Source organism: Lathyrus oleraceus, chromosome 3, assembly GCF_024323335.1.
Source record: "Lathyrus oleraceus cultivar Zhongwan6 chromosome 3, CAAS_Psat_ZW6_1.0, whole genome shotgun sequence".
Classification (NCBI taxonomy): Eukaryota; Viridiplantae; Streptophyta; class Magnoliopsida; order Fabales; family Fabaceae; genus Lathyrus; species Lathyrus oleraceus.
Window position 1 is genome coordinate 158811171 of NC_066581.1, and position 19812 is coordinate 158830982.

Consider the following 19812-nt stretch of genomic DNA (forward strand, 5'->3'; position numbering starts at 1 on the left):
CAAACATTTAGAGCGTTAATGATATGAAATCATTGTTAAGAAACAACTTTGATGTGAAAGATCTCAGAGAAGCAAGTGTGATTCTTGATATCAAGATCACGATATTTGAGCAAGAAATTTCTTTGGATCAATCACACTATGTGGAAAAGATCTTAAAGAAATATAATTACTTTGACTGTAGACTTGCGAGCACACCATACGATCCAAACATGAAACTGTTTAAGAACACTAGTGAAAGTGTCAAACAAACAAAGTATGCGAGCATCATTGGAAGTCTTATGTATGCCACTTATTGTACTAGACCTAACATTACATATGTCGTTGGATTGTTTTGTAGGTTTACTAGTAGACCGAGTAACGAGCATTAACAAGCTATTGAGCGAGTCATGCGGTATCTTAAAAGACTGTAAATCTTGATTTGCATTATCAGAGAGTTCCTTCTATACTTGAAAGATATAGTGATGCGGATTGGAATATCTTATCAGATAATTCCAAAGCAACTAGTGGCTATATATTCAATATAGCTATAAGAGCTGTATCTTGGAAATCAAAGAAACAAATTATCCTGGCTCAGTCCACAGTGGAGTATGAGATGATAACATTAATGACTACTAGTGAAGAATCAAGTTGGTTAAGATGCTTGCTATCTGAGATCCTTGTGTGGGAAAACTTATGTCAGTTGTGTTGATCTACTGTGATAGTACTGCATCTATTGCAAAAATTGAGAATCGTTATTATAATGGTAAAAGAAGTCAAATTAGAAGAAAGCACAACATTGTTAGAGAATGCATCTCTAAAGGAGCTATAAGAGTGAATCATGTACGCACTGATGAAAATTTAGCAGATTCTTTGACGAAAGGATTAACTAGAGAGAAAATCTATAATACATCCAATGAGATGGGACTAATGCCTATAAAAAATGAGTTTCTCGTGATGCTAACTTGGCCTAAATGATTAGAGATCCCAAGAAACATGTTCAATGGGTAATAACAAGTTGTGAGCAATATGAGGTGATCATGCTAGAGAAAATAAGATAAGCATGAATCTAAAGCGATAAGAGGATGAGATAATAGAAATTCTTAATGAGATATATATTATGTACGAAGGAGTATCTAAGCTACATGAGTACTCTTGATAGACACACATATGTGATTGTGGAACTTAGGTCGGTTCCTATGGAATTTCGAGGAAGATTTCCTAGAGCTTTCACTAAACCGGGATACACGTGCAAGGCTAATACATCACAAACTATTAGAATACACCTTAGGAAAAGATTGTGTGCGAGTTTGATGTCTGAGATACAGTTCAATACATTTGTGTCACTCTTGTTGAATTAGAATCCTACTTGCTACGCAGATGTTCAAACCGTAGACACCTTTGTTTATGCACAATCTTAAAAATATTTGACGTTACTTTTGAAATACTTTTTTAAATTCAAGTGGGGATTATGAATTATTGTGTCAATATTCCAATATAGGGAGACATTGTGTTAGTTCGACTGTTTTACATAATTTTGGACAGTATCAGAAAACGTTTTAAAGAGATCGAATTGTTCCGCAACTCATCTCGATAACTTTTTCTGTAACTATTTTCAAAACCGTGTAATAACATTTAACACTCATTATTTTGATGAACTCATAAATTTCACCCAAAAAAAAAAGTAAGTGTTAAAGAAAATGTTAAAAAAGGGTGTGTTTTAAACATTTTTTCCCCTTCTTACACACTTATAAAAGATATATTTTTATATAATGTTGAAATAAAATGTCAATTTATTCATAAGTAAATAATGCAAATCAATAATTATTTTGTTTGTAGTACACACTATTTGATAACCTTTATTCACTACCACTTTATCCAAAGCTTCATTTGACCTTGTACTTGGACATGCGTCGGAAAGCTTTTTGGCCGCGATTCCAAACGCATACTAATAGTATGTTTGGATAAAGTGTTTGTACACACAATATCCAATGCACAGCAAATGTGAATTTCCTGAAACTACATAATGGAGCTTATGCGTGAAAGTGGCATTTCATCGCAATTTTACAAGAATCCACAGCAAATCCAAACCTATGCTCAATATGAATATCCAACCATTTGAGAGCATACAACAACAACCAAACCTTATCTCACTAAATGGAATCCACTACATAAATCAATTTTTGTCATAATATTCTATCCGGGATCATGCTTTTGTCATTTCAAAGCATGTCAAAAGAATTTTTTGCAAAGAATGCAGCTTCCATATTATAGTGTATAGAATTCAACTGACCATTTAACCATAAATTTGTTTATATTTCCTATATGAATCAAGTAAACCAAAATGTCTGTATCAAGGGAAATTATTTAGACCTTTGAAAATACATCTATAAACCACTATGGCAAATAATACAAAAAGCAGAAACTATTGAAAGAATGTATATAACAAAACTGTAGCAATGAAGGGTGTTTCAATGAGGAAGCCTACTCAGATAGTACAATTTCTGCAATAAATTGATAGCAAGATCCCACTAACTATATTGTAGCTGCAATTCTTGTTCTCCCTAATTTAGGGAAATCATTAGAATCTTGCACTAGACAACTTTTCAGAAACCAGCAGCAGTCAGAAGATGCAAATTTTTACCTCACCATAGCAAATCATTATTGAATTCTTTGCTCATTTTTCCATGATTTTTTTGCAGCTTCAGCAGATGAATCAGTGGATTCCGCATTTCCACCCTTAGGTTTAGAGAAGAAAGGATCCCATTCATGAGGTCCTACTTCACGCTGTCCCTCATCCAACAGTGCATATTTCCAACTATTCTCCTCAATGAAGTTTTCGTCTGTGCGACCTTCAATAATATCCTTCCTTAAATTGGTAACCTTATCAATCATGGCTTGCACAGAAACATCAAAAGCATCTTTTAAAGTCTCTAACTTAGTGCGAGGATCAGCGTACACTAATCTAGGAATGAGACTAATCACCTCCTCTCTCATGACCCTCACTTGCTCCTCGGGTATCTGACTAAGCCTCTGCTCTATAGTAACATTCCTCTTTCGAATATCATCCTCGGGAATGAATACAGAATACTTAGTATAATCCTTAGGTAGATGCCAGGTATATTGTGTATACGCCGAACCGGGATGAAAAAACACAGGTATACAACCAGCAAGCATTGAATCAAAAGCAGATCTTCTTGTATAAGAATCACCCTGAGGTTGAAGACAAAAAAGGGATCCCTGAAACATCTGCATTATGGAACTAGGAGAATGACATTTACTTTCCCCAAAATCACATTCCAAAAGCTTACCAACCTTGGAAGTCCTACATTGCTCAATTATCTGACCCCTAATTGATTTAGCGTTATCCGGACGCGGCGCACCTGCGAAAGAAAAAAGCCACTTTCTCTCCAACTTTCTCATTCTCTCCTGCCAAAGAAACACATCCTCATCTTTTGCAGGGTGGAAATAAGTAGGATAAGGAATCCCAAAATCATTGGCATTCCAAGGACTAGACTCAACAACAAGCATAGACATATTCTTAGCAGCAGGTAAAAACAAAAGCTTGTTCCCCCAATCAGATTCCTCCTCAGATAATCTCCTAAAATCCCAAGTTATCCTACCCGCAACAAGAAAATGATCTCTCCCATTCATGATTCCCCATTCGGGCCGCTTCGTCAACCAATCAACAAGATCAAGCGATGCGGCGTCTCTCATAGAAATATTATAACCCCAAAGATAACGCGCAATGTCAAAGCCAGCATAAAACGGCACAAATACAGCAGCGGCAATGGAAGAATCTTTAGTCAAGCATTCATACTGTTTCATTCTATTGGAAAAAATCACATCAACCGCGAATTGGTTAGTAGCATACCAGCCTTTATCAGAGAAAACCCCGTCGATGTTTTCGAGAGGTGGACCAAGACCTGCATTGGTAGTAAACTTGCACATGTTGGTCCAGAGGGACAGTGTTTTGCAGTCTCTTAACATGTCTTGGTTGAACCTGGAAGGAAGATCATGGACGTAAATGTATCTACCTCCACATGGATCGGTTTTGTTGTTGGAAGTTGCGAGTGCTTTTGTAAAGGGGAAGTTTTTTTTGGGAGGGGATTGTGATTGTAGTGTTGACTTATCAGGGAAGCCAAAGTTCTTCCTTGGAGGACTCTTGAATTTGGGTAATGATGCTGGCGGTGGTGGTGGCGGTGGCGGTGGCGGTGAATATGGTTGGTGGTGGAGGGATGTTAGTTGGTTGTTTACGGTGGTGGAAATGGTGGATTGTGGTTGATTTTGTTGGGGGAGGATGATGAAATGGAAGTAAAGGAGAAAGAGCCAGAAGAAAGCGGTGAGAATAGCGAGGAAGCAGATTCGGGAATTTTGGGTTTTGGTTGTTGATTTCTCCATTTGATCTTGGAGAATGGCCGCCACAGGGCGCCGCCTCATTACATAACAATCGGCGGTGGATTGAATTGAACCACCGTGAGGTTTGTGATTTATGGAAAACCCTAGAAATTGGGTTTGCAGAGTGAAGAAATTGGGAATGTGAGGATTTGAGAAGGTGAGGAAGAAGAAGAAGACAATGAATGAACTTAGCTTGAATAGTAGAGATTGATGACGCGCACGTTAGCAACCTCTGCTGGTCGCAACTGTCGTATGTCGGTGGCCTATTTGTTAACACACTTATCGTAACAAATATTTGTTTCTAAAACATTGTGTCACTTCTAATTTCCAGGTAACTTTTTCCAAATATATGCTTAAATTAGTGTAGTTCAACATAGTTTATAGTTATGCAATAACATATAATTGGAAAGACATGGGTTCCAACCTATAACATTTTAACATATTCGTTTTTAATAACTGAAATTCCAGCTATAAAATAAAAACAAAAAGATAAAACATACTAACTTTTATTCTATTTATAAAAAAATAATTATTTTTTTAAATTTATTTAATTAATGTATGTATGATAAATTAAATATATTGTTTATTTAATAAATTTAAAAAATCATTTTTTTCTTATAAATAAAATTTTTAAAAAATATTATAATTTCAGCTATTAAAATAAAAGCAAAAGGGTAAAATTAGTATTCTTAAAATTACTAGTGTCTTTAAAAATAGTTAAATAGGACAAAAATTATAGATATTCTCATCTATCTAAGACGTGTTTCCTACAACGTGTCGGTTTAACGTAATAAAAGACAGTAGTAGTACTAGTACACATGTAGTGTTACTTACACAATCACTTGAATGAATGAATAAGTTGGTAATGGTGTTTCACCTGTGGATGGATAGATAGATGGAATATTCCTATCACAATCAAGCCGCAGGGTGTTGATAATAAACTCAGAAAAGGATATTCATATCACGCTCAATCCCTTAAAACACATTAGTATTCCACTAATTTCTCTCTTAAAATTCTAATGTCAAAGTCACAAACTACTCTGTGTTTCAATGTCAAGGTAACCGTGCATTCAATTTCGCCCACAGTCACATACTAACTCTGTTTCAATTCAGACCTATCTATTTTTTTTTAAAGATAAAAGTCTTTAACCATGATTTAGAGTTGTGATCCACAAAATGTTATGAGGGAGGTAATCCATTCGCTTAAATAGGAGAAGTGGTTGGCAATAGAAAGCGTGGAATAGGGTGTGGATCACGGTCAATTGTCGAATTGATCTAGATGTCCAGTAGACCTTCCATATGCAAGATTGCATGCTCAGAAAGAGAAAACGAGTTTAATTGTTCTACACTTTACTCTTTTGTTTTACTATTGGAACTTTATCCTTAGGTATTATGGGCGGCCCATAATAGTTGTCTTCCAAATCCTTGTGCCAGCTTTGCAAGGCGAAGGTTTGTAATAAGTGTTCCTATTCAACCACTGAATTCGAGGACATGAAAGCCTTTGATGTGACATTGTTGCCCTTCGGAATATGTGTTTTAAATGTCTTTCTTGTAATAGGTAACGTTTCGTTGCGGGTGATTGACATGTGTCTTTGTGCTAGTTAATGATGATATTTCCTCTTCTTTAGAACATTTGTCTACTTTCAAACATTTTTTGAAGTTATCTCAACCATTAGTGATGCGTAGTGAGTAATATGATCCTTAGTGAATGAGTAATGTATTAAAGGCTTTTGAAGCATCATTTTGAACTTATCCTTGAAGCTTGATCACAAGTGTGTGTATGTGCGCGTGCTCTGTGCATTATTGATGTTACATGCCACACCAGTACTCTTCATTCAAAGATAGTTAGCCTTGATTTAACTTTGGTTGCCTTATCTTATGGTTCAAGACTTTATTTTTCAATTTCATCAGGGGGATTTGACTATTCTATTTTCAGACTTTTGTACTTAGGAACAGACGTGCATTTATTGATAAACTTGATAGATGCTCCACCTTTTCCCCTGACATGATCTCACTTGTAATGAGTCAAATCTAGTATTAATGGTGAAGACACCTACTATTTCTCTAGTTTCGGGTACATGAACTTATTTAAGAAGTGCATTTTGACTTACTTCATTTACACACTTTTGTATGTTTATTTTCATATGCAGTATGTCCAATGTACTAGATGCTAAACATCATTAGTAACCTCCCCTGAGTAAATCCTACAGTGAACTCATATTCCATACTTTAAAATAATTCAATTTTATCAAAAGGCTACCTACTTTTCTGACTACTAGAGATGCGACGGGGGTTATAAAAAACACAAGGGTGCAATTGATTAGCAATTAAGACCTTGTTTCCGATATTGTCATAATCCTACCAGATTTTTCCTAAGTCTTTTAGAGTTGTTTGTCTTCTAGGGGTTGCAGTCAGTTTTTTTCCTCTGTTTTTATTATGTCTTCTAGGGGTTACAAATACAGTTTCATTGATTTAATAGAAATACGGCTGAAGGCAGCCAACCAACAACAAAATATTAAAAGCAAACAACTTAATTAAACAACAACAAAACAGATGATGATGATAATGATTGGATTGATGGACAAGGTTACGACATAAGCCGCCACTCCCCCAGACTTAATTTAAGGACAATGTCCTTACTGTCAGCTGATGAAATGGGGCCCGCCATAGGTTTCCCCTCAATAAAGGTTAAGAGAAATACCAGCTAGGCATTAAGCCTTCTACTCTTCCTCAAAGCATTTTTTTTCTTTCTTATTCTTTCTAGCCTCCTTCTAGGCATGCTCTGGCAGGATTGGTTTCTTTGAAGTCTTTGGTGCCTCAGAGACAACTTCAGTCGTGATAGCTATAGGCACCTTAATCTACTTAGCTTGAGTTTTCATAGGAGGAGACTTGGGCTTGACTATAAGCTTGGTTGTGGCGGGGTATTTCTTCTATTGTGTAACCTTTGTTGGGGGCATAAGTGTTGACCTTCACAGGCTTCTTCACTTTTTCTGGAGTGCTAACAGGCATCACATCAATACTCATATCCTCCTTAGACTCTTCTTTAGACTCGGATTTGTGAGTCTTTAGTTGCGTCCTTCTTTTCCTCAACAACTTCCTATTCCTCTTTAATAATGTTTCCATCCTCCTTCTTCCCATCCAATTCATTATCAACCTCCTTTATTTCATCCTCTTGCTCTTCATCATTATTGACTTCTTCTTCTTTAATATTCCTTTTATTTTGCACCCTTACAGATGCATAAGCCAACAACTTATTTTTATCCTTCACAGCTTGTGTCAACAATTCCTTTAAAGTCCTCTTATCCTCCTTAGAGCTTTCTTCAACATCACTTTTATCTTCTTCCTCAATATTTTTAGTAGTGTCTTTCTCAGGTACGCCATTAGTCTTCCTTTTTTTGGTTTTTTTGTCCTTTCTTTCCTTCTTCCTTGGCTTCTCAGCACTTTCCTCCTTATGAACGTCGGAGTTAGACGCTTCTGGTGCACCAGAGGACATAGCCTTTTTCTACTTCTTCCCTTTTTCCTTTTCACTTTCTTCCTCCACTTTCTGCTCTTGGTCGTCCTATTCTTCAAGTTCCCCCTAAATATGGTCTGGGAAAATTGGCGTAACCTCATCATTATAGTTCCACTCATTCAACTTCTTTTTTATCACTCAAAATTACCTTTTGAAAATTTATAAAAGTCTCTCTGATCCTTCTGCATTTGCAGTAACACCCTTCATAACACTTGGTCTATTCTAAAGTTGGTTTCAGCCCCTATCGACTCCTACCTCGCCTCAGGTTGCCTCTTTCTCCATTTTGGTTTCATAAGGGTCTAGATAGAAGCCTTATCAAAGGCAGCTTAAGGATGGCATATATCATCAGTGGCCTTTTGAGGTACGTCATTCCTCTTGCAGGGAGTTTAAGACCTCAATTTTGACCCTAAGATCCCTCGTGATATCTCATCATATGCATTGGCTTTGGGATCACACCTTGGCATCCTCCTTGTCTCTCATTCATTGGGTTTTCATTAGGAGAAATCACCAAGCACATTTGATTTTATCATAATTTGTTTTTCATTATTTACTAACCAAAATACCAAAAACATGTCAACGTATAGTCCACTTCTTTTGTAGGTAGTGTGTGTGCTCACTTATGTTCCATCAAGCTCCTATCTAGGGTTTGAGACCCTCGATGCAAGGAGAATAATCAAGAGATGATTTACATTGACTCTATACATAATATATGGATCCCCATGATCTCCAATTATTATTTTGATCAAGAATTCATCAAGAGTTTGAAGTTTGTTTGTCTTGGAAGCCCTAATTCATCTAGGGATCTTGTATGACTTCCTCAACAAGTTTCTTCATCATGTGATCAAATATTTCAAGTGATACTTCATATTACATCATATTATACATATATTATCCTACATGAGTCCAAAAGATCAATGTAATTTCAAGTTTGCAAGTTGGTTCATGGTGGTTGACCAGAGAAAGTCAACTAGTCAAAACTGGGGTTCACTAGACCCTATCTCCTACAATTTTTGTCATATGAAAATTATTTCCAAGATTAAAGTTACTCCTTATGACATTCCAAATAACTTTCATGTTTAAGTCAATATCTAGTTTTTCTTGGAAAGTCATTTTTATGGTGAAAGATTATAGGTCATTTTGTCTGAACCATAGTTAGGAGGTCAACTTCCAAGGACCATAACTTGCTCAATTTTTATGACATAAAGTCAATTCAAGTTTAATGATCAAATTAAATATGTCCTATAAAACTTTTATTTTTGTAATAAATTAAAATTCAACTTGCAAGGGCATGTGCCAAGAGGAAACATTATAGGTCACTTTGGGCCATTACCATTGAACAAGTGATTTTCCTCAACTTCTAAAATGCACAAATCCTTCATGCCAAATCCAAATGAGGTCAAATTTGTTACCAAATTGAATAGGTTTTAAATATATACAACTTTTATGAAGTAACTTTTTCCATTTGAATCCCATAGAAAAAGTTATTCAAGGTGGAAGAAGTGAACATTTGGCTTGGTACTTAGAAAATTTTCATTTATGTTTGATTTTCCAAACTTCCACCTCAAAATTCATCATAATCCAAGCTTAAAATGGAAAAGTGTTAAATATGAAAGTTGTTCCCATTGATCTTACCTTTCCAAAAAGTCCAAGATCATCTCATTTGGCCAAGAATTAGATAATTTGCGTATGGTTTCTCTTCAAGGCTCCATTTGGATGAATCTCATGTTCAATTTCCAATTTCCATTGCATGATCACATTACACACTTTCAGCATTGCACATGATGAAATTTAGACCTGATTACATCATTTCATGAGCCTATCACACGCCCATGCAACCATGCAAGTGGAGTTTTCTATTTTTGGCAGTTTGATGGAAGGGTGTGAAAACCAATTGCATTGCCTATAAATAAGACCCTTCATGCTCAAAATTATGGACACCTTGCCCAAGCTTTGAACCTGCAATCCTAACCCTCACATTAGAGGATAAACTTTAAGGTTTTCAATTGAAAATCGAGTTTCAATTTCACTTCAATTTTGAAGTTGAAACTCCAAGAATCCAAGCCTTTCCTTGATCCAATTCAACTTCTGCAAGCTTCTGAAGTCAAGCCAAGACCAATTGGAAGCAAGATCAAGCAACATTCAAGCTCCCTCGAAGGTGAGTTTTCAGAAACTTCATCTCTTCGATTCTCTCTCAATTCTTCACCATTCTCTTTGATTTTTGGTTGGCTGAAGTCCTACCAATGTAGGCAACAAGATTGAGTTGCTTTGAGGTTAAATCTAATCAACTCAGTTAATGATCCTCAAAATTCAAATCCTTGTATCTTTTTATATACTTGGAATTGGAGAAAATTGAGGCCAGATTCGAGATTCTGAGCATTTTCTCTTTGAAATAGTGTCCTTGTTTTTCATTTTCCATTGAGATGAAGTTGGACTAGTCCAGTGGAGGTCACTGGAAAAGATGACCGGAGCCCTAGCTCCGGTGGTGTGTTGGCACACTTCCTGGCCATCTGATCATGTTTGGATGTTATAATCTGAGCCATTGCTTTTGAATACCACGCGTTCATTGCATTGACTGAAGACTACCATGGAAAACGCACGTGTAGACATCAGATCTGTCACCTCAATTAATAAGGGAAATCTGATGGCCCTTATTTTTTCTAATTTATTTTTATTTTCGGAATTTTCATTTAATCCTTTTATTTTGTTTAATTCATATCAATTTCATTTTTAATCCAAAAAATGTGGGACTTTCACCAAAAATCTTTAAATATTTTTCTCTTACATATTCTAAATTAAAATTATTTTTTGGATTAATTTTGATATTTTTCATGAATTAAATGTTTTTGTACATATTTTTAATTGTTTAAAAATACTTCTGACTTTCAAAAAATAGTGATTTTTTTGTCTAAGGTCATTTGACCTTGTTTGACTTAGGATAAACCCCTTGACTATTTATTTGGTGTTTTGAAGGGATTTTAGGTTTTGACCAAATTAAAATGCATTTTTATTCATTTTTAATGTGATTTTTAATTGATTAATTGTTTAAAAATTATGTTGAGCCATTTTTATGGACTTGTGATGTTTGACTTTCTGTTTGGGCCTTGATCAAGGTTGATTTGACTTTTGTTGCATCAAAACCATTGGATTTTGGGGATTGATGAAATGTACATTTCATATCCCAAAATGAATGACTGGTTTTGATTTGATAAAATCCTACCTTGGTCAATTTGTGTTTCTATCTTCCCCTCTCTCTTCATCTTCATCCATATTCTTTCCTATTCCCTTATTTGACCAATCAAATCTCTAATGTCTTAAGGCTAATTGGTTCATCAATAACCTTGTGTCAGATGAACCAATATAAGTATTATTGAGATATGTCTCACCCTCTTTGTAACACCCCGATGAAATTAAGATAATTGTTTAAATTAAGTTAATATTTTATTTATTAATTTAATTAAATAATTAGAAAATTATTGGATTATTAATATTATTATTGGGATAATATTATTGGGTTTTATTATTGGAGTATATAAGTTGGAATAATAAAAAGTCCCAATTTTTTTGGAAAAGGGTTTTCACGTGAAAAGGAAAGGAGAAGCGGCTGAAAGTGGAAAAAAGGGCAAAAAGGCAGAGCAAGAGAAGAGGAAAGGCTTGAAGCTAACGGAACTGCCGGATTAACTCAGGTAAGGGGGGTTTATCATCGTTTGATGGGTCTTATAGGATAGCATGTAATGGGTAGTGATAAACCTCTGATTTCGACTCTGATTGAAATGATATGTGATGAATTTGTGAAATATTGATGAACGAATTTGGATGATAATTGATGAAAATTCGTAGGAATTAGATGTAGTAAGGTTAACGATTTGAGAAGTTGAATGTGTCTGAGCTGTATTTGATGAAACGAACGAATGTGAATGAAAATTTAACTGTAGAAGGTTGGGATTGGAGAGATCCCGTAGCAGAGAAAACCATAGCAGATCTGGAAAAAATTGGTTCTGGTCATACGCATATGGCACTAGGCAATACGCGTATGGGATGGCTTGAAAATGGGTGTTTTGGCGCTGGTACGCGCCATACGCGTGCGATACGCGTATCCCTGGAGTGGTACGCGTATGGTGTATACCATACGCGTATGAGTGAAAAAGATGATGTTTTGAACGTGAAATTGTCTCTGTTGGTACGCGTATGAGGGTGTGGTACGCGTAGCATACGCGTATGAGAATGGGCAATACGCATATGGACTTGGTCAGGCGTGGGCAGTACGCGTATGGGCATAGGCAATACGCGTATGGGCAGAATTGTGATTTTCCTGAACTGTTGTTGTGCAGTTTCGTTTGTTTAGGCTGAGTAATGTACTTAGCTGAGGTATGATGTTGTAGGGATCATTTCCCGTTGTTTTGAATAGTATAGATATTAGTAGAGTGTGCTAATACTATGATTGATTATGTGGCATGATATGATATGCTTTTGTTGATGATGTGTGATGGTATACATGATGTTGTGAATGTATGTATTGTTAATAGACTGTTTTATGGCTTAGAGTGTGAGCATATGTCTATTCTTGAATTGTTGTTGATGTTGCATTGCTAGGTGATTAGCATGCATATGTGGCCTTTATGGTGGTAGCTAATTCCCATGGTGAGGAATTAGTGATGTTAGTCAGTTTGGACTGTTGTTGATGTTGCATGCTAGGTGATTTAGCGTGCATAGCATAGCCCTTTGGGGGTGGTAGCTAATTCCCATGGTGAGGAATTAGTGATGTGAGTCACTATGTCTCAATGAGTGGGACTAGTGAGCTTGGTAGCCGTGCCTGGATTTGGACGGTGAGGTTGAACTATATGTTCACAAAATAGTCGGTACCGCATGCATGGAGTCTCATTGCATAATATATGTATGGCGTATAATATGAATGGATGCATTCCAGTATTATACATGTGTTTGTGTTGATAATTGTTGTGTTGATATTGAGTTGATGTGCCGTTATTAAATGTGTATTTTTATTTGGGTGATGAAGTGTGTTAAGTCACTTAACATAACATGATATTTTATAATACTCATTATATCGATTGAGGAACTCACCCTTACAACTATTTTTCAGGTAACGAGAAATGAGTTGAGTAGAAGCTAATGCTCGGAGTCTAGTGTAGTCTCCGTAGTGGGTCGTGCTCTGATAGATGTAACATCGGGATGGGATGTTTTATATGTTTTACTGTGGTTGTTGAACTATTTACATGTAGTATGTTGCATGTTTTACATGATTGATGAGATTACTATCCGCTGCGTATTATGCAAATATTTACCTTGTTTTAATAAAGAGCATGACTGTTATTTTGGAACATGGTGTGAAGTGATTGTGTGACACCCTTGAAGGGTATAATTACTCTGATTGATATATGTTTATTATTTTAGTTAAATTTTTTTGGGGTATTTTTAGAAGGGTGTTACATTAGTGGTATCAGAGCATAGTCGGTCGAGTCGAGTCGTAATTATTCCGTTTCCCTGTACGGGATAGGTGTTGTGTAACCCTATCAGTACTTATTGTTTAGCTTGTTGGACTTTCAGATTGAGATGTCTGGAAGAGGTAGAGACGATGCTGCGATTGCTGAGGCTCTGGGTATGCTGGCTGGAGTACTTGGAGGAAATCCGAATGTTGTAGGAATGGGAGCTGCTCGTCAACTGAGTGAGTTCCAGAAGAATAATCCTCCAATGTTCAAGGGAGCATACGATCCAGATGGTGCTCAGAAGTGGTTGAAGGAGATCGAGAGAATCTTCAGAGTGACCGAGTGTGCCGATAACCAGAAGGTCAGGTTCGGTACGCATATGCTGTCAGAAGAAGCTGATGATTGGTGGGTTGCTACCCGCACTGAGTTGGAAACTGCAGGGAATGCTGAGATTACTTGGGCAGTGTTCAGAGAGAGATTTCTGAGGAAGTACTTTCCAGAGGATGTCAGAGGAAAGAAAGAGATAGAGTTCTTGGAATTGAAGCAGGGTAACCGGTCGGTTACTGAGTATGCTGCTAAGTTCACAGAGCTGTCAAAGTATTATACTCCCTATAGTGAGGCTACTGGGGAATTCTCCAAATGTGTGAAGTTTGAGAACGGGTTGCGTCCCGAGATCAAGCAGGCGATTGGATATCAGCGAATCAGGGTGTTTTCTGATTTGGTTGACTGTTGCAGGATTTTTGAACAGGATTCCAAGGCTAGAGCAGAGAGCTATCAGCAAAGGGTTGATAGGAAAGGCAAGAATCAAATTGATCGTGGGAAACCGTATGCAGCTGGCAAAGGTTTCCAGAGACAGAGTGGGATAAAGAAGCCTAGTGGGGGAGATTCTAGTGCTCCTGCTAAGTGTTACAGATGTGGTCAGGCTGGACATCGTTTCCACGAATGTACTAGTGCTGAGAAGAAGTGTTTCAAGTGTGGAAAAGGTGGTCACTTGGCTGCAGATTGCCGGTTGAAGACTGTGACTTGCTTCAACTGTGGAGAGGTGGGTCATATCAGCCCACAGTGCCCTAAACCGAAGAAGGAGAATCAGTCGGGAGGCAAGGTTTTTGCTCTAGCGGGTTCTGAGACTTCTGCAGATGATCGTTTGATCAGAGGTACGTGTTATATAAATGGCTTTTCTCTTGTAGCTATTATTGACACCGGTGCTACTCATTCTTTTATATCTTTGGATTGTGCTGTGAAACTTAAGTTAGAGATATCTGAGATGCATGGTCGTATGGTGATTGATACTCCTGCGAAGGGTTCAGTGACTACTACTTCAGTTTGTTTGAATTGTCCTTTGAGTATTTTTGGTAGAGACTTTGGTATAGACCTTGTGTGTCTTCCGTTAGTGCAGATTGATGTTATCTTGGGTATGAACTGGTTGGTGTTTAACCGAGTTTATATCAACTGTTTTGATAAGACTGTGATCTTTTCTGAGATTGAGGAAGGAAAGAATTTGTTTCTATCAGCAAGGCAGGTGAATGAGGCGGTAGTAGATGGGGCAGAGTTGTTTATGCTGTTAGCAACTTTGGAAGCTAGAGATAAACTGGTGATTGGCGATCTAGCCGTGGTGTGTGATTTTCCTGATGTATTTCCTGAAGAAGTGAATGAATTACCACCAGAGCGTGAAGTTGAGTTCTCGATTGATTTGGTATCTGGTACTAGACCGATATCGATGGCTCCGTACCGTATGTCTGCTGTTGAGTTAACTGAATTGAAGAGTCAGTTGGAAGATCTGTTGGATAAGAAGTTTATTCGTCCGAGTGTGTCACCGTGGGGTGCACCAGTGTTATTGGTTAAGAAGAAAGAAGGTACTATGAGGTTGTGTGTGGACTACAGGCAACTGAATAAAGTGACGATCAAGAATCGGTATCCTTTGCCGAGAATTGATGATTTGATGGATCAGTTGGTTGGTGCGAGTGCGTTCAGCAAGATAGATTTGAGATCGGGATATCATCAGATACGTGTGAAAACTGAGGATATTCAGAAGACTGCTTTCAGAACAAGGTATGGACATTATGAGTATTCTGTAATGCCTTTTGGTGTGACTAATGCGCCTGGAGTATTTATGGAGTATATGAATAGGATTTTCCATCCGTATCTAGACAAGTTTGTGGTGGTGTTTATTGACGATATTTTGGTATATTCGAAATCTGAAGAAGAGCATGCTGAACATTTGAGATTGGTTTTAGGAGTTCTACGAGAAAAGAAGTTATTTGCTAAACTATCCAAGTGTGAATTTTGGTTAGAAGAAGTTAGTTTTCTTGGTCATGTGATTTCAAGAGGTGGTGTTGCTGTTGATCCTTCTAAGATAGAAGCGGTATCTAAATGGGAAGCTCCAAAGTCTGTTGCTGAGATTCGAAGTTTCCTTGGTTTGGCTGGGTATTATAGGAAGTTCATTGAGGGATTTTCTAAGTTGGCGTTACCGTTGACGATGTTGACTAGAAAGGGGCAAGCGTTTGTTTGGGACCCAAAATGTGAAGAAGGTTTCCAAGAGTTAAAGAGAAGGTTAACTACTGCTCCTGTTCTGATATTACCGAGTCCGTCCGAATCATTTGAGGTTTACTGTGATGCTTCGTTGTTGGGTTTGGGTGGTGTGTTGATGCAGAATAAGCAGGTTGTAGCATATGCTTCGAGACAACTAAGGGTTCATGAGAGGAACTACCCGACGCATGATTTAGAGTTGGCAGCTGTGGTATTTGTTCTGAAATTATGGAGGCATTACTTGTACGGGTCAAGATTTGAGGTTTTCAGTGACCATAAGAGTTTAAAGTATTTGTTTGATCAGAAAGAGCGGAATATGAGACAGAGGAGATGGTTAGAATTTCTGAAAGATTATGATTTTGGTTTGAATTATCATCCGGGTAAAGCAAACGTAGTGGCTGATGCATTGAGTCGGAAATCATTGCATATGTCTATGTTAATGGTTAAGGAATTGGATTTAATTGAGCAGTTTAGAGACTTGAGTTTGGTGTGTGAGAGTACTCACCATAGTGTTAAATTGGGAATGTTGAAGTTAACGAGTAGTATTCTGGATGAGATTAGAGAAGGTCAGAAATCCGATGTGCTTTTGGTTGATAAATTGACTTTAGTGAATCAAGGTCAAAGTGGTGAATTCAGAGTTGATGAGAATAGTGTTTTGAAATTTGGTAATCGGGTGTGTATTCCGGATGTTACCGAGCTTAAGAAGAGTATTCTTGAAGAAGGACATCGTAGTGGTCTGAGTATTCATCCTGGAGCTACGAAGATGTATCGTGATTTGAGAAAGTTATTTTGGTGGCCGGGAATGAAAAAGGAAATTGCAAGTTTTGTTTATTCTTGTTTGACTTGTCAGAAGTCAAAGATTGAGCATCAGAAGTCGTCTGGGCTAATGCAACCGTTGGCTATTCCAGAGTGGAAGTGGGACAGTATCAGTATGGATTTTGTTTCTGGTTTACCGAGGACGAGTAAGAATTTTGAAGCTATTTGGGTGATTGTTGACAGATTGACGAAGTCGGCTCATTTCATTCCAATCCGAATGGATTATCCGTTAGAGAGATTAGCCGAGTTGTATATTGAGAAGATTGTAAGTTTGCACGGTATTCCGTCTAGCATTGTTTCGGACAGAGATCCTAGATTTACATCAAAATTCTGGGAAGGTTTGCAGAAGGCTTTGGGAACTAAGCTGAGATTGAGTTCTGCATATCATCCGCAGACTGATGGTCAGACTGAGAGGACGATTCAGTCACTTGAGGATCATTTGAGAGCTTGTGTTTTGGAAAAAGGAGGTGCTTGGGATGGTTATTTACCTTTGGTTGAGTTTACCTACAACAATAGTTTTCATTCGAGCATTGGTATGGCACCGTTTGAAGCTTTGTATGGTAGGAGATGTCGGACACCTTTATGTTGGTATGAGTCCGGTGAGAGTGCTGTGGTTGGACCGGAAATTATTCAACAAACTACGGAAAAGATTAAGATGATTCAGGAGAAGATGAGAATTGCTCAGAGTCGTCAGAAGAGTTATCATGACAAGAGGAGGAAGTCACTTGAGTTCCAAGAGGGAGATCATGTGTTTCTTCGTGTTACTCCGACAACTGGGGTTGGTCGAGCTTTGAAGTCGAAGAAGTTAACACCTCGATTTATTGGCCCTTATCAGATTTTGGAGAGGATAGGAGGGGTAGCCTATCGTATCGCCTTACCGCCGTCGCTTGCGAATTTGCATGAGGTTTTTCATGTGTCTCAGTTGCGGAGGTACATTCATGATCCGTCGCATGTAGTCCAAGTAGATGATGTACAGGTGAGAGATAACTTGACTGTTGAAACATCACCTATGAGGATCGAGGATCGAGAGTTGAAGCAGTTGCGGGGTAAAGAAATTGCTTTGGTTAAGGTAGCTTGGGGAGGACCAGCAGGTGGCAATGTGACTTGGGAACTGGAGAGTCAGATGAAGGAGTCTTATCCCGAGTTATTCGCTTGAGGTATGTTTTCGAGGACGAAAACTCTTTTAGTGGGGGAGAGTTGTAGCACCCCGATGAAATTAAGATAATTGTTTAAATTAAGTTAATATTTTATTTATTAATTTAATTAAATAATTAGAAAATTATTGGATTATTAATATTATTATTGGGATAATATTATTGGGTTTTATTATTGGAGTATATAAGTTGGAATAATAAAAAGTCCCAATTTTTTTGTAAAAGGGTTTTCACGTGAAAAGGAAAGGAGAAGCGGCTGAAAGTGGAAAAAAGGGCAAAAAGGCAGAGCAAGAGAAGAGGAAAGGCTTGAAGCTAACGGAACTGCCGGATTAACTCAGGTAAGGGGGGTTTATCATCGTTTGATGGGTCTTATAGGATAGCATGTAATGGGTAGTGATAAACCTCTGATTTCGACTCTGATTGAAATGATATGTGATGAATTTGTGAAATATTGATGAACGAATTTGGATGATGATTGATGAAAATTCGTAGGAATTAGATGTAGTAAGGTTAACGATTTGAGAAGTTGAATGTGTCTGAGCTGTATTTGATGAAACGAACGAATGTGAATGAAAATTTAACTGTAGAAGGTTGGGATTGGAGAGATCCCGTAGCAGAGAAAACCATAGCAGATCTGGAAAAAATTGGTTCTGGTCATACGCGTATGGCACTAGGCAATACGCGTATGGGATGGCTTGAAAATGGGTGTTTTGGCGCTGGTACGCGCCATACGCGTGCGATACGCGTATCCCTGGAGTGGTACGCGTATGGTGTATACCATACGCGTATGAGTGAAAAAGATGATGTTTTGAACGTGAAATTGTCTCTGTTGGTACGCGTATGAGGGTGTGGTACGCGTAGCATACGCGTATGAGAATGGGCAATACGCATATGGACTTGGTCAGGCGTGGGCAGTACGCGTATGGGCAGAATTGTGATTTTCCTGAACTGTTGTTGTGAAGTTTCGTTTGTTTAGGCTGAGTAATGTACTTAGCTGAGGTATGATGTTGTAGGGATCATTTCCCGTTGTTTTGAATAGTATAGATATTAGTAGAGTGTGTTAATACTATGATTGATTATGTGGCATGATATGGTATGCTTTTGTTGATGATGTGTGATGGTATACATGATGTTGTGAATGTATGTATTGTTAATAGACTGTTTTATGGCTTAGAGTGTGAGCATATGTCTATTCTTGAATTGTTGTTGATGTTGCATTGCTAGGTGATTAGCATGCATATGTGGCCTTTATGGTGGTAGCTAATTCCCATGGTGAGGAATTAGTGATGTTAGTCAGTTTGGACTGTTGTTGATGTTGCATGCTAGGTGATTTAGCGTGCATAGCATAGCCCTTTGGGGGTGGTAGCTAATTCCCATGGTGAGGAATTAGTGATGTGAGTCACTATGTCTCAATGAGTGGGACTAGTGAGCTTGGTAGCCGTGCCTGGATTTGGACGGTGAGGTTGAACTATATGTTCACAAAATAGTCGGTACCGCATGCATGGAGTCTCATTGCATAATATATGTATGGCGTATAATATGAATGGATGCATTCCAGTATTATACGTGTGTTTGTGTTGATAATTGTTGTGTTGATATTGAGTTGATGTGCCGTTATTAAATGTGTATTTTTATTTGGGTGATGAAGTGTGTTAAGTCACTTAACATAACATGATATTTTATAATACTCATTATATCGATTGAGGAACTCACCCTTACAACTATTTTTCAGGTAACGAGAAATGAGTTGAGTAGAAGCTAATGCTCGGAGTCTAGTGTAGTCTCCGTAGTGGGTCGTGCTCTGATAGCTGTAACATCGGGATGGGATGTTTTATATGTTTTACTGTGGTTGTTGAACTATTTACATGTAGTATGTTGCATGTTTTACATGATTGATGAGATTACTATCCGCTGCGTATTATGCAAATATTTACCTTGTTTTAATAAAGAGCATGACTGTTATTTTGGAACATGGTGTGAAGTGATTGTG

General features: G+C 37.6%; 1 protein-coding gene across 1 annotated transcript; it reads right to left on the reverse strand.

Annotated features, from left to right (window-relative positions):
• Positions 1–2252: 2252 nt before the first annotated feature.
• LOC127125980 (xyloglucan galactosyltransferase MUR3) lies at positions 2253–4744 on the reverse strand. Its single transcript, XM_051054839.1, has one exon. The coding sequence runs from the start codon at positions 4414–4416 to the stop codon at positions 2638–2640; it is 1779 nt and encodes a 592-aa protein (XP_050910796.1). The 5' UTR covers positions 4417–4744; the 3' UTR covers positions 2253–2637.
• Between the last annotated feature and the right edge of the window lie 15068 nt (positions 4745–19812).